Here is a 25641-nt window from a genome sequence, read left to right as displayed (position 1 = left end):
TTCTACAAAGGTTCCATGCATTAGGGTAACTTTCCAGAAACCTACAACCTCCAGATGGGCTCTTAGACCAGATAAGTCCTAGAAATGCAGAGGCGCCAGCCTTTCTATAACATCAACTAGTTCCATCCCCCATCCCGTATTATCAACAGCCCCTTCCGACATGAAAAAGTTAGAATGGACATAGTGCAAATACCCCTAAAGAATGAAAGAAAGATCAAAGTTGATTGTGGAATTATACAGAGAAGGGCAGGTTTAACAAATGAGTATGACTGCTGAATCATTATATTGATATTTCTTTTAGTATCCAGTACTTTAGAGCAGCTAGAAATAAAAACCTACAATTGTGGAACTGTAACCTGTATCAAACTCTGAAATCTGTCCTACAACTAATGTTGCAATGTACTTTGAAATTTATTGCTTTTTTTGGACATGCTATTTTTTTCACAAAAAGAAAAAAGAGAAGGAAGAGAATATTAGAGAAGACAGGATTTAACAAATGACTGCTGAATCAGTATATTGATATTTCTTTTGATCTCCAGTGTCTTGGTGTAGGTAGAAGGAAAAATGAAAAAACAGGGAATGGCAACCCATACCAAACTTTAAAATCTGTTGTATAACTACTTGTTAAAATGTAGTTGGAAATTTATTACTTCTTTGTATAGATATGTTATATTTCACAATAAAAAAAAAAGTTAAAAATGCAGATCTGTTTCAGTAAATCTGGGGTGGGGTCTAAGATTTTGCATTCACCATTTCCCAGGTAATGCTGATGCTGCTGGTCCACGGAAAAATGTTGAATAGAAACACATGTCGTTGCTGTTGCTTTTTACAGTGACAAGCAATTGTCATTCATGACTATCTAACATCTAATAATACCCTCCCTATATTTTGTTAGTTTCCCACATTTTGAACATACCACTTCCCCAAGAAGAATCCAGAAAATCCACTTCCCAGACTCCCTAGCAGTCAGGGTGCAAATGTGTACCCTAAATTCTGTGAATTATCCACATATGCAGTAGACTTTGATTTGATTTGAATGCCTGTGGACCATTTTCATTATTAATTTGGTAGTAAAAGAGGTGTCAAGTATTATTAGCAAGGCCCCCCATTTTTTAAAAAAAATATTTTTTATTGAGAAGCATCTATACATGTAGAAGTCCAACCATATCATATAATCAATGGCTCACAATATCATCACATACTTGTGTATTTTTCACCACGATCATTTTTATAACAGCTGCATCAACCCAGAAAAAGAAATAAAAAGAAAAAATAAGAACTCATACATCCCATACCTCTTACCCCACCCTCTCATTAACCCATGGTATTTTAATCTACCCACTTTTTACTCTTCATCTCCCCCTATTATTTATTCTTTATCCTTATTATTAATATTTTTTAACTGAACTGTCCATACCCTGGATAAAAGAAACGTTGGATAGAAGGTTTTCACAATCACACAGTCACTCTGTAAAAGCTATATAGTTATACAGAATTCTTCAAAAATCAAGTCTACTGGAACACAGTTCAACAGTTTCAGGTACTTTCCTCTAGCCACTCCATTACACCATAAACTAAAAAGTGATATCTATTTAATGGTTAAGAATAACCTTTAGGATAACCTCCTAACTCTGTTTGAAATCTTTCAGCTACTAAGACTTTATTTTGTCTAATTTCTCTATTTCTCTTTTGGCAAAGAAGGCTTTCCTGTTTCGATGATGCCAGGTCCCAATCTCCAGGAGACCCAAGTTGCCAGGGAGATTTACATTCCTGGGAGTCATGTCCCATGTTGGGGGAAGGGCAGTGAGTTCACCTACTAAGTTGGCTTAGGGAGAGAGGCCACATCTAAGCAATGAAATAGGTTCTCTAGAGGTGACTCTTAGGCATAATTACTAGCAGGCTTAACCTCTCCTCTGCAGGAATAAACTTCATAGGGGTGAGCCCCAATATTGAGGGCTCAGCCTTACTGAATTGGTTGTCCCCACTGCTTGGGAGAATATCAGGAATTTCCGAGATGGAGAAGTTGACTATTTTTTCCTTTCTCCTTTCTCCTCAGTCTCCCAAGGGAACTTTGCAAGTACTTTTTTATTTTCTGAAAACCGCTTTTCTTGCAGAGACCAATCCTGAGAGTGAGTTTGGATACTATTCCTAGAAGTTTAACAATTAGTTTTTTTCTCTAGGTCTATCCACAGTTTCATGAGCTAACAATATTCTCTAGTAAATCCTCTTAAACTAGCCAGAGTGGATTCTGTTGTTTGCAATGAAAATCATAACCTATGCTTATGATAATCATAACAATTCACAACAAATGAATAATCTCTGTAATTAAATTTTAATTTTAAAAGAGCATAGTTTATTTGAAAATGAACTTTAAATAAAACAAATGTAATTTAATTTCAATGAGATAATGTCTATAAAGCATTTAGCACAATGTATGGCATTTGGAAGTACTTGATAAATGCTGCTGTTTTTAAAAGCGTGTTTTATTATTTTTATGGAAATTGCACATTCTCATTATAAAAGTTCGGGTAATTACAGAAAAGTACATGCACATACCAACATGTAGAATATGATTCTTGATATGTTTCTCTAGAAATCAATGTAAGGAAGTAAGTATGGAGAGATGAACAAATATAGCTAGAACTAAAGTTTCAAGAATAGAATAAAAGTTCATGGTCTTTTTAAAAGAAAAAAAAATTAACTTTTCTATTAGCATTCAACAGATTAAAAAAAGTGAAACAAGGAATTTCTGAACTATAGATATGTATCTCTTCACTATATAGATGTACATTTCTAAAAGAGCTGTGTAAAATTAAGAAAAGTTTGCAACATTTAAGATGTTAGAGTCATTATTTCTCAGATAACATTGACTCTCAGGTGTGAAAGATAATAAGCTCTGCTACGCTTGCTTCTGCTTCCTCTCCCTGATCACTCCATTTTAGTCTTTCAGATAATTTGTACTTTGCCAAGGTTTATAACATTTACACTGTCCTACAACAATTAACTTCCCTAATCATTTGAATGGATTCAATGTTCATTTTACAGTGCTCATACATTTCATATTCAAATGGATTTAATGTTCACCACCAGGCCTTTATCACAGCTTCGCTGTTCTTGAGTTCTTTATTTTAGTTGACTTTTTTTGGTTTGCTAAATTTTATTGCCAGGGTTTTTTGTTTGTTTGTTTGTTTTGTTTTTAAAGACGGGCTTATTGGGTACTATATACCTAAATTCTCTCATGGTCGAGATAATATATTGCTGCAATAATATCTTTGGTCTATACTTTCTTTTCCTCAAAACCACTGACAATAGTCTATGGTTTTTGAGATTCTACCAATGCTGTGGAAGCTTGAAGCCAATCGCATTTTTCCTTCCTGTATGCGACTTGCTTTTCCTGCCTGAATGCCTGAAGAACTTTCCTTTATGAATTGAATAATATAACCAGGTTATAGCTCAATATCAATAGTTCTATACCAGTCTTCCCCATTCCATGATATGTCCTTTTGATCTTCAGATTCAGTTCTTCCTTAATTTCATGGAAAATTTCTAGGTGTATCTTAGCACATTTTTTTCTGTTCCATTTATTAAATGCTCTACATTTGGGCCATCAATTTTCCTTATGGTGTATACTCTACCTTTGTCCTTCATAACCACTGTCTGTTTTTTCTTTTTATTTGCATTAGTGACCTTACCCTTTTCTCTGCTTCAGTGTCATTATACCAGTAACTCATTTTTAAGCTACATTTAGTCTATTTCTTGCTTCTTCTGCTGCTATTTCTTTTTTAAAGTAGATTAATACTAGTGATTTTTTCTCTCACTTTTTTCTTAGCCCTGTGGTCTTCTCTTTCATAATATTCTATTGTTTAATTATCTTGCCTTTGAGGTCTTGTTTTATTAGATTTGCATATTTTTCATCATTTCATAGGGAAACTGCTTTTAATTTCTGAGCTATGTTTTTTTTTCCCCAGATTGGTTTCTTCAGGTGTTTTTTTGTATGCCATATATTTTTCTCTTTCTCTTCCTGTTTGCAGAATTGCCTTGCCATTTATTCTCATATTACATGCATTTAATTGGGTAGCTCTGTCCAAACCAAGCTATTTACAATGATAAAGTGTGGGTGAATTCTCCTTGATACAGTCATCTGGAACTCGTTTGCCTTTTCTGTCCTTGCTACAAGCTTGATGACTGAATACTGTTCTATCCACTTTTCTTTAGCCTAGTGAAATAGAGGTGGCTGAGAGGAGGTGCTCAGGGAGTGACACATGGTGCCCTGGGATCTTGGCACTGCTGTCTCTTCTAAGATCCCATTAAATGTTCTGTACTGGGCCCAATCCCAGTAAGGGAAGTATCTCATACTCATGGATATTTGCTCATTCCCTGAAGTCAACCCAGTATTCTGGAAGAGTACAATTCTGCAGAACTTCATTCCTCCTGAGATCTTACTGTGTTAAGATAAGAGCGTCTACTCTGGAGAGCTCTTCTTTATTAATAGGGTTACCTATTTACTCTTTCAATCTTCTCTTCAAATTAGAGAATTATCAAGATTTTGTAGACTTGCTTTGCCTTAATATGGGGATGGGATGAGGCACAACACCTCAACAAATAGAGGAGTTTCTTTCTCCACCCCCAACACTTCCAGGAGGATTTTGGAAATATGTGTGAATAGTTTTATTTGGTTGTCACAATAAATGTAGATAATACTGATATTTATATGTAAGGTGCAGAAAAACTAAACCTCCTTAATATGTGGTACAAAGAACTATCTTATCCCAAATGACCCCCAAGGAAACATTCAGTTAGGATATGGATAAACTGAAGAGAATTTTGCTTCTTTCCTTGGCTGCTACTTATTAAAGTTAGTGGCATAAGGTTTTTGTTGTTTGGTTGTTGCTTGTAAATTTTTGTATTTGTTTCATTTTTTAGGTATCATGAGAGGTATATTTTGTGATTTTGCTTCATATTAACCTACAGGTATTATATTATTGGTATTATTATTATTAAGCACTAGTTATGAGGAATTTCAAAGCATTTTTAGTTCACAGAGCATTATCAATCTAACAGCATTTTAGCATTTAACAATATCTTAGAGGAGAGTTCTTTTCTTAGACAAAAGTGAAAATTATGTTGTTTGACCAAACTTGCAGAAATGGGTGTTTATGGAAGTGAAAACAAAGTTACAAATTTTCATTACTTTGTGACCTCATTCTTCTAGTAAACAGATGCTGAATTAAGTGATGATTGTCCTCATTTAGAATTTTTGAATCTTTCACATTATGAGTAAGTTAAATTACCAACATCCCTTTAGAAGAGTTTCACTTAGATATATTTTGTGAGGAAGAATCAGGAGGCAATGATGCCTCACAGGAATAACACTGACATTGCACTGGAACATACATATAGAAATATAGGGAATTACATTTTTATTAGTAAAAGCCATGCTTTTGTGCTTTCCTAGACCTGACATACTGTAGGACATCTCACCAAGACATTTTCCTGAGAAGTAGGTATTTTTAATTTTCAAAGTCATATGATTAAAGCATTGGTGATGCCTGTTCCCTCAAGGAGTAGGATGTGCATAAGGTACCACAGCGCCCCAAAGGAAAATCCTCTCCAGGAAAAGTGGGAGGGTGTGAATTTTTATATGGACTAGATGAGGTTTAATCAGAGTTGTAAAATATTCTGCTATTTTGTTTAAACAGCTCTTTTCAGAGAGAAAGAAAAATATTGTGATTGAAGGCATTCCCACTTAGGGAACAAGATAAATCTATTTTAAAGTTGTCAAGTGATTTATACTCTTTCACAAAATAGGGCCTTGCCCTAAATATATTTTTAAGAGATAAATATGGCAAAATGATAATTTTTGACATATAAGTACATGCACAGAACAGAACATATTAACCTGCACTTTTTATACAGGGCTGACTGGCATTCTAATTGGTACAAATATTTTCTCTTCCATGCCCTAGAGTTGTGTTCAATAAGAGACCAAACATTTACTTCTCATTTCTGGCTGGATTTTCCTTAAGAAATTACTCTTTAGCTTTCTTTTTACACTGTATTTTTGCATTTTCTAATTCTTCTGGATATTGTATATTTAAAAAAATTTTTATTGACATATATTCACATACCATGTAATCATCCAAAGTGTACCATTAATGCTTTACAGTTGCATCACACAGCTGTGCATTTATTATCACAATGTACTTTTTTTGCATGTGTCAAAAATAACATATATACAAAAAAGCAATAACTTTCAAAGCATATTGCAACAATTAGTTGTAGAACAGATTTCAAAATTTGGTATAGGTTGCAATTCCACACGAATATTGCGTATTTTTAACACAAATTTTGGGGACTCGCTGCAAACTCCATAAGGAACTATTCCCCAGGCTATAGAACAATGTTTGTTATACCTCAACTGCTGAATAGATAAATGGATGGAAGGGAGGAGAGTAAATGAATGAAGGGGTAGATGAAAAATCTTGTTTCTTAGAGTCAAACAGACTCGGAGGTAAATCTCTGTTCCACAACATTATAATTGTCTGACCCAAGGTAAGATATTGAATCTCTTGAGGTCTAGGTTTAGTCATATGTAAAACCCTGGAAAACAACATGCACTTTACAAAGACATTACAAATTATATATATATTTGTGATCTGATAAGTGTTTAATATCCAGAATATATAAGGAACTCCTACAACTCAACAATAAAATGACAACCCGATTTAAAAATGGGTAAGAGACTTGAATAGACATTTCCCCCAAGAAAATACACAAATGGCCAATAAATACATGAAAAGCACTCATCATTAGTGATTTGGGACATACAAATCAAATCCACAATAGATACTATTGTACACCCACTGGAATGGCTACTATTAAAAAGCAAAATAACAGGTGTCAAAGAGGATTTGAGAAATAAGAACACTAACTCATTATTGGTGGAAACATATAACAGTGTAGCCACTGTGATAAACAGTTTTGCTGCGCCTTAGAAAGTATAGTATTAGTATAGGACCCAGAAATCCCACTTCTATGTATATACCCCAAAGATCTACATATATACCTCAAAGAATATTTAGAAAGTAATTTCTATTCAGAAAATTTAAAAAATCTGTTAAATGAATAAACAAATTTGAGGTCCTCACCCTCTGTCATGTGTTGGGTATTTAAATCTTTGCAACAAGACATAGCCTTCTAGGCCTTTCCATTCATGTCCTTTGTATTGCTTTGCTGAGGTTACCAATAAGGTTGCCAGCTGCCACATGTCCATTTTGTTAAAAAGTTTCTATCTCTGCAAGTGTTCTTCCTAATTTATTTCTTTTAACTGCTTTAAAATAAAAAGAAACCCACACCAAAAAAACTGGTAACTAGATTGCTAGTAAACCAGGTAACCAAGAATATTAGAGAAAGCAGGAGTAAATAGGCTCCATGTGAAGGTCTGATGGATTCTGCTCTTAGTAAATTTCATAATCTTTAATAAACAACTAGTGTGACATTTAATTTGCTGTTCAAATTTTGTTGTTGTTGCTTTCTCTTTGCTTTAAACCTGTATTTTGAATATACTTATATATCAAATATATATTTGATATATAAATTATAAGTGAAATAATTTAACACCTGAATATAATGCGCAGTAGATTCTAATGACTATAATAAAGGTTGAACAGATTATAAAGCAAAGTTTCAAAAACCAAGAACATATGTACAAATTAGGCTAGCTATATACTCAAGCAAAAACATTTTTATTTAATATATCTCTTAGGACTCTTTCCAATTAGTTTTAGATAAGATAGAATAAGCAAGGGAATTAAATTCATAAAAGATGTTTTATCACAATACTTTACCATTTCCAAGGACAGCGCGGCTATAAAGACTAACTATAATATAAAAACTTGGTGAACTAAAGTTGAGAGCATTGGTTATCAGGTTGCATCCTATTGTAAAGGGTCCTAGATTGTAAGCTCTTACAGCAGTCACATACATTTAGGAGGTGTAACTGTTAATTCTAAATTCTGAGATACTGAGCTGTATGTATACAACCTGATTGTTCCCAGAAACTTCAGGTATTTATGTGACACCTGAGACTCAGAGTTAGAGCTCTGAAGCTATGAAAGCCAACAGTACTTTAAATAGGAACTTTTTAGAAAGTTGAAAAAGGGATCAGACTTTGAGTAGAGATATGAATGAAGCTGATCTGGATAGGACTAAGGTATATCAGAGTACAGGATAAAGGATGATATCGCCTCTATTTTAAAACTTCAACTGCTGTGTGAGACTAAAGTGAGAGATAGTTATTGGGTGCAAAATTTATATTTTGGGTAGTGCATTTCCTAATTTAATTTGAATGGTCAGTTTAATTGAGCACTATAAGTACACGGAATCTTGAATAGTGTGTGAGATTTTATTGGTTTGTCCAGAGTAGTGTGATGCCCTGATATATCCCAGAGTAATTTGGACAGTGAATAAAGAAGTATTTACAAAGTCTCCTTGAGGGACTGGGGAGAAAGGAGGAAATATTCAACTTCCCCACTGGTAGAATTTCTGATATTCTCGCAAGCAGTGGGGACAACCAAATCAATAGACCAAGCCCTCAATCTTGGGGTTTGCCCCTATGAAACATTCCTGCAAGGGATAGGCTAAGCCTACTTAAAATTAGGCCTAAGAGTCACACTCCCAGAGAACCCGTTTTGTTGCTCAGATGTTGCCTCTCTCTCTAAGCCAACTTGGCAGGTGAACTTCCTTGCCCTCCCTCCTATGTGGGACATGAATCCCAGAGGTGTAAATCTCCATGGCAATGTGGAACAGAAATCCCAGGATGAGCTGGGACCCAGCATCAAGGGATTGAGAATGTCTTCTTGACCAAAAGGAGGAAGAGAGAAATGAGACAAAATAAAGTTTCAGTGGCTGAGAGATTTCAAACAGTTGAGAGGTTTTCCTTGAGTCATTCTTATGCATTATACAGATATCCCTTTTTAGTTTATGGTTTATTAGAGTGGCTGGAGGGAAGTACCTGAAACTGTAGAACTGTGTTCCAGTAGCCTTGATTCTTGATGATGATTGTATAAAGATATAACTTTTACAATATTAACTGTGTGATTGTGAAAACCTTGTGTCTCATGTTCCTTTTATCCAGGGTATGGACAGATGAGTAAAAAAATATGGATAAAAATAAATAAATAATAGGGGGGAGAAAGGGTAAAATGAATTGGGTAGATGGAAATACTAGTGGCCAATGAGAGGGAAGAGTAAGGTTTATGGTATGTGTGAGTTTTTTCTTTTTTCTTTTTATTTCTTTTTCTGGAGTGATATAAATATTCTAAAAAATGATCAGTGATAAATACACAGCTATGTGATTATATTGTGAGCCAGTGATTGTACACCATGAATGGAATGTAAATGTGTGAAGATTTCTCAATAAAAATACTAAAAAAAAAAAGACATTCACAGAATCAAATTTTCAGCTGATGTCATAATTAGAAACTATCTCATTTGTTTTTCTGTCTTTTCATAAAATAGTAAAAGAAATAAGGTTTTTCTTTTACTGAAAGAAACTTAAATCTTAGATTTAAGTTAACAAAGAACTCACAACAGAAAAAAAAGAAAAATAAATAATAAAAACCTCTATGTAAAGAGTAGAAAGATTATATACCTTGGCCAGATCTCTCCACCAAACCCATAATGCTGATGTCCCTTGCCCATGACACGAGGAGGTTCACATTTTGGCCTGTGTTCCTTGGGGAGTGAAATTGGCATCATTCCACCATATTCCCTTTCAGCACCCCACGGAAGTCTATATTGTTGGAATGACTCCCTTAATTCCTGATACCTGTGGAAAAAGAGAGACATTTGAAATAATTTAAGCAAAACTAAAATTCCTATAGTGTCATAATTATCTTACATTTTCAGAACACAGACAAGACCCTCAATACCAGGTCATTATATAGATAATGATTTTTTAGGCATCAAAAATGACTGTGGATATGCAAAGTATAAAGACATAATTTGTAACAAGTACAACGAAAAGATGAGGGGATGGAAGGGTATAGGCTCTGATGATGGGTAGCATTTTTTAGCAATAAAGTATTTATTAATTAAGGTATTTTTATTGTTTTTAGACATATATTGCACACTTAATAGACTACTGTATAGTAAAATATAACTTTTATATGAACTAGGAAACAAAAAAATTGGTGTAGCTTGCTTTATTGCGATAGTCACTTTATTGTGGTGGTCTGGAACTGAACCACAATATCTCCAAGATATGTCTGTATACAATTACCATATTACCCAGTGTGCTGGTTTGAAAGGATGTATGGACCCTAGAAAATCCATGTTTTAATGAAGATCCCATTTCATAAAGGTAGAATAATCTATTCAAAACTGTATGTTTGAAACTGTAATCAGATCATCTCCCTGGAGATGTGATTTAATCAACAGTGGTTGTTAAACTGAATTAGGTGATGGCATGTCTCCACCCATTGGGTGGGTCTTGATAAGTTTACTGGAGTCCTATAAAAGAGGAAACATTTTGGAGAATGAGAGATTCAGAACAGCAGAGAATGCTGCAGCACCACGAAGCAGAGAGTCCATGAGCCAGCGACCTTTGAAGATGAAGAAGGAAAATGCCTCCCAGGGAGCTTCATGAAACAGGAAGCCAGGAGAATAAGCTAGCAGATGATGCTGTGTTCGCCATGTGTCCTTCCAGATGAGAGAAGAACCCTGACCATGTTCACCATGTGCCTTTCCACATGAGAGAAACTCTGACCGTGTTCACCATTGCCATCCCACTTGTGGGAGAAACCCTGAATTTCATCGGCCTTCTTGAACCAAGGTATCTTTCCTTGGATACCTTAGATTGGACATTTCTATAGACTTGCTTTAATTGGGACATTTTCTTGGTCTTAGAACTGTAAACTAGCAACTTATTAAACTCCCCCTTTTGAAAGCCATTCTGTTCCTGGTATATTGCATTCTGGCAGCTAACAGACTAGAACACCCAGCAATCCACTTCTAGCTATATGCCCCAAAGGAGGGACTCAAATAGATTGTCCATTGATGTTCATAGTTTGGCAATTCACAATTGCCAAAAAATAATCAATTGAGGTGTCATTCAACTGATGAATGGATAAATAAAATATGGTATATACATACAATGGAATATTATTCAGCTGTAAAAAGGAATGAAGTTCTAAAACATATGACAACATGGATGAACCTTGAAGATACCATTGTTGAATGAAATAAGCCTGACACAAAAGGGCAAATATTATATGATCTCACTGATATGAAATAATTAGAATAAGTAAATTCATAGAGTCAGTAACTAGAATACAGGTTATCAGGGGTCTGGGTTAGGGTACAGAATGCAGTGTTAAGGATTTATTGGTATAGAGTTTCTCCTTCAGGTGATGGAAAAGTTTGGGTAATGGATGATGATGATGGTAGCACAACATTGTGAATGTAATTAACAGCACTGAATTATACATTTGAATGTGGTTAAAAGTTGGAAATTTTAGGTGTTTATATGTTTCTAGAATGAATTATTTTAAGAAATTCATAGAACTATGCAACACAAACTGAGCCCTAATGCAAACTATGGACTACAGTTAATAGCAATATTATAACATAGTTTCAACAATTGTAACAGGTACCACACTAATGCAAAGCACCAATAATAGGGAAAACTGTATTTGAGGAGTTTATACAGGAGTTTTGTATTTTCTGCATGATTTTTCTGTAAACCTACAACTTCTCTAATGAAAACAAAATCTTGAGGAGTAAGACCCAGTAATCTGTTTTAGCAAGCCTACCAAGTACTTTTTAGGCATGCTAAAATTTTAGAAGCACTCTCCTATTAACAGTTATCTCCCATAGGAAGCAGGTGTCCAATAGTCCCACCCCTTATGATAATACCATTCAGTATTATTCAGTATGTCTCTAGTATCTGGACACAGGGGCATTTCCTGAATTGCCTGGTAGGGCTTAGTTTGGATCTTGAAAACTGTTAGCTCAGAGGATTTTCTCTGCTTTTCTTAATAAGGGAGTGAAGGGCAGGGACTTTTGTGAGTTGTTGTAACTGTGCTTTATCCCAGTGCTGGGTATATAGGCAGTTATGAATATCTGTTGAATGCATGCATGAGTGAATGAATGAGGCCAAAGGGATGGATTTGTTTCCTGGATTGCAGTTTACAATATATGAATAAAGCCTCTGGCTAGGGAGAAGGCTTCACAAAAACACTTAAGAATAAATCTGGCAAGTGATCTCTTTTCTAATTGGGAAGGATTTAATGACATTTGTTTTCCAGTAACGTTAGGCTATGTTATTTGGACTAATTTTCTCACTGAAAACAAATTAAAATGCTGAAAATTTATGAAAAACATCTTCTTAAAAGCAATTAATTGTTGACAAGACAAAGGGATGCTAGCCTTTTAGGGAAAATAGGAACCCTGAGTGATAAACAAGACACAACCTTTGCCATCAGGACAGTGTGAATTTTGGCAAATTTACACTTTTGTTTTAAGGGCTTTGCATATAGAAATAGAAATCAAGGTCAGGGCCAGTTGGAGAATTTAAGGGAGACTATCTCCACAATAAGCTGGGCCCCTGCAAGGAAACAGTCTCACTTAGAGATGAGTCAGAGGTAAACCAGCTCTCTCTTGGTCTTTTATCCAGGTTTACATTTGTCCAATACTTGACTTTGTATTTAGGTGGTCCTTGATTGACAATATACTCCCAGGCATCTGGCAGGACAAACAGGAATCCTCTGTGGAAGAAGACGTTTGGAGGACTCACTATCTAAGATGTGTCATCTAGGTGAAAGAGAGGGAAAAGCATTCTAGACAAAGAACAACAATGTAAAAAGGCTTGGTGTGGTATTTTGGTTTAAGGCTGCCAGAAAGCAATATACTGGAGATGGATTGGCTTTTTTCTTTTCTTTTTTTTTTTTTGGCATGGGCAGGCACTGGGAATCAAACCCGGGTCTCTGGCATGGCAGGCAAGAACTCTGCCTGCTGTGCCACCATGGCCGGCCCAATGGATTGGCTTTTATATAGGGGATTTATTTAGTTACAAATTTACTAATTTGGGAAAGTACACAGTCATGTCTGCTGGGATTCTCTCCTAGATTCTGGGTTCAAATGGCTTTTCCTGGGGTGGTTCCTTTCTGAATCTCCAAATGTCTGGATCTCAGCCAGCTGTGAGCTCTGAGCTCTAAGCTGCATTATGCTGGGCTGGGCAGAGCTCTACTGAGCTCTATTGAGCTGCCTTTCTTTTCTGACTTCTCCTTTTAAGCCTCACTCATTGTGGAAGTCACTCCCCTTAACAGACCACAGATGTAATCAGCCATAGATGAAATTCACATGCTGATGATTTAAGGCCACAGTAACACAATTACCTGACCAAACTGACAGCTTAATCTACTACTACAGGTGAGAAAGATTATGAAATTAAAAAATCCTGACAATATTAGCTCCAGAATCTCTCAGGAAAGGAACTACTTTCATTTGACAAAACATCTAGTTAAGCCATTTGCAGTAGAACCAGAGACCCTGCAGGTATAGGGCTTGGTAGGAGGCCAATCTAAAAATAAATTAAGCTGCTCTGCAGTGGAAATGATTTGGCTTTCTTGTCTCTGAGATATGAAGAAAAAAAGAGGGGAACAAAGGGACAGGGAGAAGAAATGAACAAGTAGGATTGTAGGAGGCTAAGGACTGCCTTAGGTGAAAATTAGTGTGAGCCCAGGTAACAGGCCAATGAAAAGAACTTTGAGAACAGAAACTATGGCTAATAGGAGTTTTAAGATATATGTAGTATGATATGATGTGGACTTCTCTTCCTGAACCCCAACTGTTCACTGAATTCTACCATGCTCAAAAATGCACCATGTAGACAAAATCTTTGGAGGAAACAAAGGAATGACTGAGTTTTACATCTTGGTCAATGTGATGTTGAACAGAAACAGCCTATTAGAACCAGGAATGTAGTCGGAAGTAACCTTGAAACTTTAAAATGCCATCCTGGATAAATGTGGGGAAAGGCTTTGGACTTCCACAGGCATGAAATAAAGATTTGAGCTGAATTACCCACATTGTAGGGCAGAGACCATACATTTATGTCCTGTCTATGGCTGCTTTCATTATACAAAGGGAGAGTTCAGTAGTTACGACAGACAGTAAAGCCTAAAATATGTACTAACTGGCCTTTTACAGAAAAAGTTCGCCAACCTTTGCACTAGCTAGTCATGGGGAGTCTGGGTGATCATTGATTTGGAGTGCAATAGAGGGATGATAGCATTCAGTTCTCAGACACCTGAGACTCCGACCAGCTATATGACTATGATCAATAGACATGGTTTGGGGGATGTGACAAGTGAAAAGTATTTAAACACATTTGATTAATGACAACCCAAGCTTTAATATTTAAGTTTGTAAAAGTTACATTTAAATCATAAATGAGTCCATTTCTCAACATCTGACCCCCATATATTACATTCTCCCAGGAAGATAAGCCAGTAGAAAATGTTAATCAATCATTTGGGTTGGCATCCACCTAAAGCTGGTAAGTTGCAGGAAACCATTTAAAATAAAAGGAAAGCATAAATAAGTCATATTTCTTTTTACTTTAGGGCCTCATGCCTGCCCTGCCCCCAGCTTTAATACTAACATCTTATAGAAGAGCCAAATAAGTAGATATTGAAGTGTTAGGATTAAATATTTTAAAAGCTAAAATAAAACACATCTCTATAACAAAGAGAATAATAATCAAATTATCAGTACTGCAATCTATCTATAACCACTGAAAATTAAGTATTTATTTGTTTTTGAGAAAAATAACATTCCCTCTGATGAACCAATATCTTGTTTTAAAAATCAGTTTATAGAATTGCAAGCACCAGATCCTAAGCTCAGAGGGCTGAATTTAGCCAATAATTACTGGAAGACATGATTAAAGGAAAGCTCAAAACAAAAACACTCTCAATTTTTAGTTGGCAGAGAACTAACATTCAAGAAAAATGTTCAAGAATCAGAAAGCAATGGAGTAAATCAAGAAACAAAATGGGAACGTGCAATGAAATTGTAAGCAATTCTCAAAGCATTTCTTTAATTGATAACTTTGTTTGCCTAATGAGCTGGAGAAGGAGACAGCTGAAAGAGAAAAGGGGACAGGGTTATGTGATAATTTTGAATAGCCATTCCTGCCATGTTTAAATTTTTAAAGCGAAAATCACAAAAGAATATCATCCAAGAGGATACCACCCACCGACATAAAATAGTGTTTCAAAATATACAAGTGAAATAAAGTGAGGTATAAAAGTTAACTTGTCCTTAATCAGTGGGTAGGCCAGAACCATAATTCTGATTTTCTTCCTGTTTTCTGCTGTAACAGCTTCCTGTTATCTATTAGCACAATGGTTCCCAAAATAAGCTGGAAAACTTTTTGAAAATGCAGATTCCCTCACCTGACCCCAGATCTAACCAGCTAGGATGTCTAGACACAGGGTCTGGGAATCTTTATTTTTAGAAAGCTCAGGTGATTTTTGCCTGTGACCAGTGCTGGGTAACAATGGACCTACACTGTGTTGCCTATTCTGGGGGGGGGGGGGGTGGGTGGGTAAAAAAGGTAGGTTGATGTAAGGGAATCATTTTGCATCATCTTTAAAAGTTATCAAATTAGTTTAAAACACATTATAGTAGTTTCTTAAAAAAGTTGTCCCTTTAAGGAAATCCATGTTTAGAAAATTAAGCTGCTGAGAGCTAACATATAGTAGGACCCATGATCATCCTTACAATTGTGGAAGTAATTTCTAAAATTCAGGAGTTTTTTGTTTGTTTTGTTCTGTTTTTGAGAAATCCTGAAGTAGGAGTTGAGAGTCACAGTTGCTCAACCTGGTCTGAAGTAGCCAGCCTCAACAATAGAGTAGATACTGCCATTATCTTAATGACACTTTTCAGAGTAGTTCAGAAGAATAAAATTGAGAGGATAGAGAATCTTCTATTCCTGTAGCTGTCAACTGCTGTCTATGAAGTGAACTGGGAGTTAAGAGGAGGGGTTTTGAGAATACATGATCATCCCGGCTTTTCCAGTCTAGGGCTGTGAAAGGAAAGAATTCATATGGAATAAAAGCAAAAGCAAGTTTTAGTTATTAGGAGCCAGGAACCTGATTGTAGCTAGATATTGTTTCACATGATGTCTTCTGGTAATTTATAGGTTGTTGAACACATACTTAGTTTTTTTTTTTACATTTTTTATTAATTAAAAAAAATTAACTAACACAACATTTAGAAATCATTCCATTCTACATATGCAATCAGTAATTCTTAATATCATCACATAGATGTATGATCATCATTTCTTAGTACATATGCATCGATTTAGAAAAAGAAATAGCAAGACAACAGAAAAAGAAATAAAATGATAATATAGAGAAAAAATAAAAATAAAAAATACAAAAATATATAAGAAAAAAAACTATAGCTCAGATGCAGCTTCATTCAGCAGTGTTTTAACATAATTACATTACAATTAGGTAGTATGCGCTGTCCTTTTTTTTTTTTTTTTTTTTAGAAATCATACCATTCTACATATGCAATCAGTAATTCTTAACATCATCACATAGATGCATGATCATCGTTTCTTAGTACATTTGCATCGGTTTAGAAGAACTAGCAATACAACCGAAAAAGATATAGAATGTTAATATAGAGAAAAAAAAATAGAAGTAATAATAGTAAGAACAAAACAAAACAAAACAAAAACCTATAGCTCAGATGCAGCTTCATTCAGTGTTTTAACATGATTACTTTACACTTAGGTATTATTGTGCTGTCCATTTTTGAGTTTTTGTATCTAGTCCTATTGCACAGTCTGTATCCCATCAGCTCCAATTACCCATTATCTTACCCTGTTTCTAACTCCTGCTGAACTCTGTTACCAATGACATATTCCAAGTTTATTCTCGAGTGTCGATTCACATCACTGGGACCATACAGTATTGTCTTTTAGTTTTTGGCTAGACTCACTCAGCATAATGTTCTCTAGGTCCATCCATGTTATTACATGCTTCATAAGTTTATCCTGCCTTAAAGCTGCATAATATTCCATCGTATGTATATACCACAGTTTGTTTAGCCACTCGTCTGTTGATGGACATTTTGGCTGTTTCCATACATATTTAGTTTTTACAGACAGTTAATGAGAAAGAATATTTTCTCAAAGGAGCTTCTTTTAAATTTCATATCAATTAGAGTTTTGGGGACAATCACTAACAATAGGACAAGTTAAGTACAAAGAACCCAAATTTCAGTGAAAAGCTTTAGACAATGCTTTTAAGGGCAGAGTGAGTTCAATCATATACAGCAATTCAAAAGTCCAAATAAATTAAAATAATCAGATGACATCAATATGGTAGGCAAGGTAGACATCTGTTAGTTCTAAATGGAACCCCCTTTACTGATAACAAAGCCCAGTCTTCCTCTTGAAGAACCACCCTGCCCTATCTTCATTCCATATGGTTTGGGTAGGGTAAAATCTCCAGGATGGACCTATGGCCCAGGCCATAGACCATTCATCTCCTGGCCACAGTGAATGGTTCAAGGATGGGCAAATGTCCTAAGATAAGCTAATTAAAGTCCTTTCTAGACATCTTTCTGCCATTTTCCTTTTCTCCTGGACTTAGAAAACTACCAAATGTAAGTTTGGAACTGCTAGCAGTTGTTTCTGTCACCTATTGGGAAGAGACTGCCCAACAACAAAGCCAACATAGAGGAAAGCCAAGCTGAAGACAGTCCCAATGCCATCATACTTACACAAGCTAACAAAGGACCATTTTGCTCATCCAGTTTGACTTGCATTGCTGTTACTTCTGACAATAAAAAAGTCCTAATAAAACCAGAAGGTTTCCAAAGTGAACATCATAATAATGAATTCCTGGTCAGTGATATGAAAATTAACAACTGAATAGAGATTTGGAAGATTGGAAGGACTTGAGTAAGTTAGGTGAAAAGAGTAGATGATAAAGATGTGATCCTACATGCCTGTTAGGGTGCCCTGGAAAGGAGCAAAGAACATTCATCTAGATGTTTTAGAAACAAAGATGAAAGTCCCTGCACTGAAGAAGTTTATGTTTAGAGTGGTGGTTATCACATTTCGTGCATATATGAATTGCTTGGTCAACTTGTTAAAATGAAGACTCTTGGGCCTCATGCCCAAGACTCTAATTCAATGGTTTGGTGTGGACCAAAGAATCTGCATGTTTAATAAATGATGTGTAGAACATTACTTTGGTGAAAGAAACAGACATGTAATTGAGAAAGATATAACATGGTTTCATATATACTGGCATAGAATATGAACAAATTATAGGGGAAGCATAGAACTCTTCTCTAGGGCAGTAATTCTCAAACAAGGTGTCATAGATAGATCTCAGAGAGGAATGGATGGAGTCATAGACATCTCATGAACTGTACAAAATCTATTTTATTTAGTAGCTACAATAATCACTAAGAATCACAGGTAAACATTTATCATTTGGGGTGTGTGCTGGTTTGAAAGGATGTATGTGCCCTAGAAAATCCATGTTTTAATCCTAATCCCATTTTGCAAAGGCAGCTGTTTCTTCTAATCCCTATTCAGAACTATATGTTTGAAACATAATTAGATTATCTCCCTGGAGATGTGACTCAATCAAGAGTGGTGTTAAACTGGATTAGGTGGAGATGTGTCTCCATCCATTCTAAGTGGGTCTTGATTACTTTCCTGAAATCCTATAAAAAAGGAACCATTTTGGAGAAAGCTTGAGAATCTGAGAGAGCAAAGAATGCCACAGCACCATGAAGCAGAGAGTCTACCAGACAGCGACTTTTGGAGACGAAGAAGGAAAATGCCTCCCGGGGAGCTAGAGAGGAAGCTAGCAGATGATGCTGTGTTTGCCATGTGCCTTTCCAGCCGAAAGAGAAACCCTGACCATGTTCACCATGTGCCTTTCCAGATGAGAGAGAAACTCTGACCATATTCCCCATGTGCCTTTCCACTTAAGAGAGAAACCCTGAACTTCACTGGCCTTCTTGAATCAAGTTATCTTTCCCTGGATGCCTTAGATTGGACATTTCAATAGACTTGCTTTAACTGGGACATTTCCACAGCCTAAAAACTGTTAACTTGCAACTTACTAAATTCCCCTTTTTAAAAGCCATTTCATTTCTTGTATATTGCATTCTGGTAGATAGCAAACTAGAACAGGGTGTCAAAGTAAAAAAAGTTAAAGAATTGCTGCTCTATTAGTAGTCTTCACTCATAAATAAGCGGTAGTGGCCAAATATGTTCTGCCAAGAAAATAAAACCTGGAAATCCTACACAGCTATCCTAGAAAAGTGGGGGAAGTTGTTTAAATGCTTGCTTTAATGACTTTTAATTGGAACTACTTTAAATCCTATGATACATATGTAGATAGATAGCAGAGGTGAAAGATATTTTAGTAATCTGGTCCAACTCTCTATTTCACAAATAAGGAAGCCACCAGCAGAAATTAATTGGCCAACAATTCAAACTAGAGATCTTCAAGCTTGGATTCTATTTCTAGTATACCTAATCTCACTTTCAGACTGAATATATGCAATTTCATTTCTGTTTGGTTCAGCTTCTATCTGCAAAAGGGAGAAAATAACTCTTTTTGCTACAAGCCTAGCAGAGATATCATGCAAATGAATCAGACTGTTACAGGATTGTAGGTATGTATAAGTGACTGGGGCTAGGAATATGGAATAGTCAGAGTGATAAAACATTGAACTGATTAAAAACTGTTACCTCAGGGATTCTGTTTCAGAAGGAAGGGGTAAGGCTCAGTAGCCTCATTTTTGATAAGCATCTATCTATTTCTGGTATAGATAGCCTGCTTTATAAAAACAATTTTTGAAGGTTATCACTAGTTATCTCAATAACAAAAAAAAAATAAAAACTTACTCTGAATTCACTCAAAAAAGTTATTTATAAAAAGCTCAGTTCTAACAATGGCTTATTCCAGAGTAGCTTGTATTGGACTAACTCTCCTGCTTGTAACAATAATAAACTCTTAAGAAAATATTTTTAAAATACTGTTTGAAGACACTGGAGGAAAATCCCCAAGCAAGGGGTTATATGACCTAGAAAAGTACACTAAATAAGATCCACATTTAACTCAGTATTCTCCGAAGGGCAATCCCCAGTTCATGACACATGGGGAACACAGATCAAGCTGAAAGAGGCAGGATTACTGGGATGAGGTGTTAGAAGTTGACATTCAGGTTGACAGAGGGGTGAGAATTAAGAGTGGAATTCTAGAAAGGTAAGAGCCGTAGAAAGAATCCCAAAATACACATGCATTCAAATTCCGCTTAAATTCTTGGCTTACACTGTACATTAATGGACAGTACTCTAAAAAAAGAAAAAAAAAACAATGGAAAGCAACAGATGGATGGCTAAATAGCTGATCAGAGATTTCAACAGCTTCCTAGTTTTGGGGAAACAAAGTCTGAAGATAGAGTCCTGCCAGGTTATAAGGGCTTATTATACAACTTAAAAAAAAAACCCTAGAAAAGTCACACCTAAAAGTAAGTCATTCCAGGACTAAGAGCTATAACCTGGAACAACTGGGGAAAACTGACCTATTTTAGTAAAAACTTGAAACCAGTCATTTATCTGACCACTAGAACAAATTCAACATTCTCTAGAAGAAGATCACATAATCCAGAATCTCTATAATGTATCATTCAAAATATCTAGTACACAACAAAATATTTTAAGATGTTAAGAACCAGAAGAATGTAATCAATAATCAAGAAATAAAAAAATCAATAGCCTACTGAAAGACAGCCCATTATACAATAAATTTTATTTATACAGTAAATTAAAATAATAAATTTTAATTATATAATAATTTGTATAATTAAAATTAACAAAAATTTTAATATAATTATGATAAGCACGGTAAGCAATTTGCAGGAAAAATGGATCTAATGACAACATGAGGGATGTCAAGAGGATATGGAAACTCTTAAAAAGATCCAGATGGCAATCCTAGGCTTAGAAAAATAAAATATCTAAAAATAAAAAATTCATTGCAAAGGCTTAACAGAAAGTTGGGCACTTAAGAACAAAGAATCAGTGACTTTGAAGATGGATTGATAGAAATGACCCATACTCAAGCATAGAGACAAAAATGATCCCAGTAAAAAAGAAAGCTTTAATGGCCTATGTGATAGTATCAAGTATGTAACTAGTCTCAATTGAAGTCTCAAAAAGAGAGTACAGAGCGGGAATGGAAGAGAAAATATAACTGAATATATAGAACGGACAAAGTTTTGTCAAACTTGCTAAAACGACAACCCATGGGATCCAAGAAACTCAGTGAGCCCTGTGGTAGTTAGATTTAGTTGTCAACTTGGCCAGGTGAAAGCACCTAGTTCTGTTGCTGTGGACATGAGCCAATGGTAGGTGAATCTCATCTGTTGCTAATTACATCTGCAGTCGGCTAGGAGGTGTGTCTGCTGCAATGAGTGACGTTTAACTTAATTGGCTTGTGCTTAAATGAGAGAACGCAATGTAACACAGTCTAGCAGCTCAGCATTCCTCATCTCAGCACTTGCAGCTCAGCCCAGGCCTTTGGAGAAGTCACCCAGGGGAAAGTTGTTGGAACCCAGGGGCCTGGAGAGAAGACCAGCAGAGACCATCTTGTGCCTTCCACGTAAGAAAGAACCTCAGTGGAAAGTTAGCTGCCTTTCCTCTGAAGAACCAACAAAATAAATCCCCTTTTATTAAAAGCCAATCCGTCTCTGGTATGTTGCATTCCGGCAGCTAGCAAACTAGAACAAGCCCTAAGCAGGATAAATGCAAAGAAAAGCACATCTGGACACACCATAATAAAACTTTTGAAAACCAACAACAAAGAGAAATCTTAAAAGCAGTCAGACGGGGGTGAAAACAGCATTAGATGCAGAGGAATAAAGATAAGAATTGAAGAAGACTTCTTGTCAGAAATTATGCAAGTCAGGAGACAATGGAACCATATCTTTAAGTTTGACAAAAGAAAAAATTGTCAGCATGGACTTCTATAACAAGGTAAAATAGTCTAAAATAAAAGTGAGATAAAGACATTTTCAGAAATACTAAAGCTGAGAGAATTGGTTGGCAGCAGACTGATGCTAAAAGAAATGCTGAAGGAAGCTCTAGTCTAGGAAAATGGCATGATGAAAATTCACATCTACAGGAAGGAACAGAACAAGCACCAGAAATGGTAAATATGAAAGATTAATTTTTATTTATTAATTTCTTTAACAGACAATTGAATGCCTATAGCAACAAAAAATACAATCCATGATTTATAATGTGCAGAAGTCAAATACTTGATAATGTTAGACAAATGACAGTAGGCAGAAAATGGAATTAAATTGTTGTATGGTTCTTATACTATACATGAAGTAGTAAGAATTAATTCAAGGCAGAAATGATGAGTCAAAGTTGCATATTATAATCTTTAGAGAAACCACTAAAAATAACAATACAATGAGGTATGGGTAAAAAGCCAATACAGAAGATTAAATGAAATAAAAAGCAATCAACCCATCATGAACATTCTGTTTGTGACAATATATGTATTTTCTAAGACAAATGAAGCTTTCTCTTCTGTGCTGTCCTCACATGCCTTTATGCCATCACTGCAACTGACTTTAACATTCATATCTCTCCCAACAATCTCTTCATGGCAATTTGGGCTTTTTCTTTCAAGCTCCTCAAAAAATTTCTAGTCTCTACACATCACTCAATTCCAAAGCAATGATGACATTTTTGGGTATTTGTTAGAGCAGCATCCATTCTCAGTACTAAAATATATATTAGTTTTCTAGGGCCATTGTAACAAGTTACAATCAATGTGGTGGCTAAAATAACAGAATTTTTTTCTCTAGTTTTGGATGCCAGAAGTCTAAAATTAAGCTGCCAGCAGGTCTGCACTTTCTTCAGAGGTTCTTGGGGGGAGAATCTGCTCCTCAACTCTTGCAAGTTCTGGTGGTTGTTCAGGTATTCCTGGGCTTGTGATTGCATCACTCCAATCTCTGTCTCAGGCTTCACATTGTCTTTTCTTCTGTGTATGTTTTCTCCTCTGTACATCTCTTATAAGGACACTTGTCATTGGATTTAGGGCCCACCCAGGTAATTCTGGATGATCTCCTCATTGCAATATCTTTAAATAATCTATATCTTCAAAGACCCTTAATCCAAATAAGGTGACACTCACAGGTTCTGAGATTAGGACGTGGATATATCATTTTTGGGATACCTTTCAATCCACTACAAACTTCAATATAGATCTTACAAACATTCACAGGATGATAAGGGAATATTATGAACAACTTTATTCCTACAAAATTTGACATACACCAACCCCATGATTTTGTAATTCCACCTCTAGTGTTTACTCAAGAAAAACAAAAATATATATCCACAGTAATTCTTGTACAAAAATACTCAGAGAAACTTTGTATGTATAAGCAAAAAAAAAAACTGGGAGGAAAAAAGCCAAAAAATGGAAACAACTCAATAGGAAAAGGGATAAATGAATTATGGATTATTCAGACAACAGAAATCTATTTGGCAAAAAAAAGGAACAAACCACTGATACATACAATATTAGGGATGGATCCTAAAAACATTATGCTGTGCTAAAGAATATGGGCCAATGACTATAAACTGCATGCTTCTATTCATATGGAATTCTAAAACCAAGCTAAATTAATTTGTGCTCTATATATGTCAGAGCCACTGGTTATGTTGGTGAGATAGTACCTGGAATGGGGCACAAGGGTTACATCTGAGACGCTGAATTTTTAGTTTATTCTGGGTGCTTGTGAGGCAGATGTGTTCAGTTTGTGAAAACTCTTTAAGCTGTACACTTATGATCTGTGCAAGTTTTTGTATAAATGTTAAACAAATAAAATAAAAAAGCAAAATATTTGCTAATGATCTTCCATGAGGGAACAATCAGATTAATTTTTTAGAGATAACTTTAAATTATAATTGGGAATCATGTATTTACTTTATTATATAAAGATGTAAAAATACTTTCTCCTCTATTTTTTCATGGAGTTTATATCCAAAAAGAAGCTGAAATGCTGTGTATATGATTTTTTTAAAATTTCATCATTATTAACATTAGAGACCAAAATCTTAAGATATTCAACTATAAGATTAGCTGTTAACTAGAAGTCTCAAATCAAGGTCCTAAATGTAATGTTAATAAATGTTAATGGTAGACTAAAGTATTAGAGAAATAGCTTAGCTGCTCTTTAAGAAAAAGGCCTTTAGATTTCAGTAGACCCTAAGCTTACTGTGAACTCAGTATAACACTGCTGAAAAACATTTAAAGTCAACTGTGGTCAGATTGTTATCACGGTGCAGAATAAAGGAAGAATACTGTTTCATGTCTGGGTGTTTCAGGTTTGGGTGCAGTGTGCCATTTCACAGACAGGAGCTGCCCTAATAATGTGAAACATTAGGTTCAAATGACAGAGCCCAGATCCTGCAGGCAGGGGACAGAAAGGCTAGAACCATCTTCAGGTAGACAGGGCTACTTTCAAACTAGGCCAGATGATTAGCAGTGTGCTCTGACCCTGCAGGTGAAAAAAAGGTGGGTAGCGGCTCTAACTAGCAGTTAAACCCAGCCTTTTGGCCAAATCTAAAATATGTATTACACATCACTGCTTTTGAGCCAGGGACAATTGCCCTGATCACACTTAGTAGGGTTTCCTTTGACTCAGGGGAAGCCCTGCCTAATATGATGGCTCTTGGATCTGAGCAGGAATTCAGGGCTGACAGCCACTTTTGAGAAATCAGGTACAGCAAGGACTGATTCAGAAGTAGAAGTGAGCAGAGTCCTCTTTTCTATCGATATAAAAATATTCCATTTCATGAAGTGAAAATAGTTCACAAAAAATATGTATACTATGATCTTCAAATTAAATAAAAAAACATAGAAGATACATATTGAAATATCAACATAGTGGCTATTATTTCAGGATAAAAAGAACAGAGATTTTTTAAACCTTGTGGTTTAGTTTTTTTTTTCTTCTTTCTGTTGAAAAAATGCAGAATTTGTTTTCTTTATGGATGTCTATGGTTTCTAAACTATAAGGAACATGTGTTAGTTTTATAATTATTTCCTAATTTATAATTATATAATTTAATATATATATTAAATATATTAAATTTAATATAATTATAATTATAAATTTATAATTAGGAAATAAAACTTTTAAAATACAAACAACACACTTAAAAAGTGGAATAAAACTATGAAATTTGATCACGATGGTGAAAGCATGGATGCAACAGGAAAGAAGAGTAAAGTTTGTGAGAGATGTGTGCCTCTGTTCTGCAGCCAAGGAGACTGCCCAGTGTTTCCAGTGCCTGGGTGGAGAAGCTAAGGTCAATCTGAATTTGAAGTACTGAAAGTGGTGAGAAAATAATTCCAGCAATGCTGACAATTAAGTGCATTGGTGTGGGTACTGGTGTCCTTGGTAAAACATGTCTCCTCATGGCCTGCACAATGAACAAACTTCCATCTGAATATGTATTGACTGTTCTTCACAACTAGGCAGTCACAGTTACGACTG

The 25641-nt window shown here is 35.4% G+C and overlaps 1 protein-coding gene across 1 annotated transcript in view; it reads right to left on the bottom strand.

Moving 5' to 3' along the window:
* The window catches only part of SPMIP4 (sperm microtubule inner protein 4), a 93817-nt gene that overhangs the window by 58280 nt on the left and 9896 nt on the right, over positions 1 to 25641 (bottom strand). The window contains exon 3 of the mRNA XM_077121413.1: positions 9653 to 9829. Within this exon, the coding sequence (XP_076977528.1) occupies positions 9653 to 9829 (177 nt within the window). The remainder of the gene's footprint in view (positions 1 to 9652; positions 9830 to 25641) is intronic.

Source organism: Tamandua tetradactyla, chromosome 1 (assembly GCF_023851605.1).
Source record: "Tamandua tetradactyla isolate mTamTet1 chromosome 1, mTamTet1.pri, whole genome shotgun sequence".
Lineage (NCBI taxonomy): Eukaryota > Metazoa > Chordata > Mammalia > Pilosa > Myrmecophagidae > Tamandua > Tamandua tetradactyla.
The sequence above is the reverse complement of the archived record's forward strand: the minus strand, read 5'-3'. Positions and strand labels throughout refer to the sequence as shown.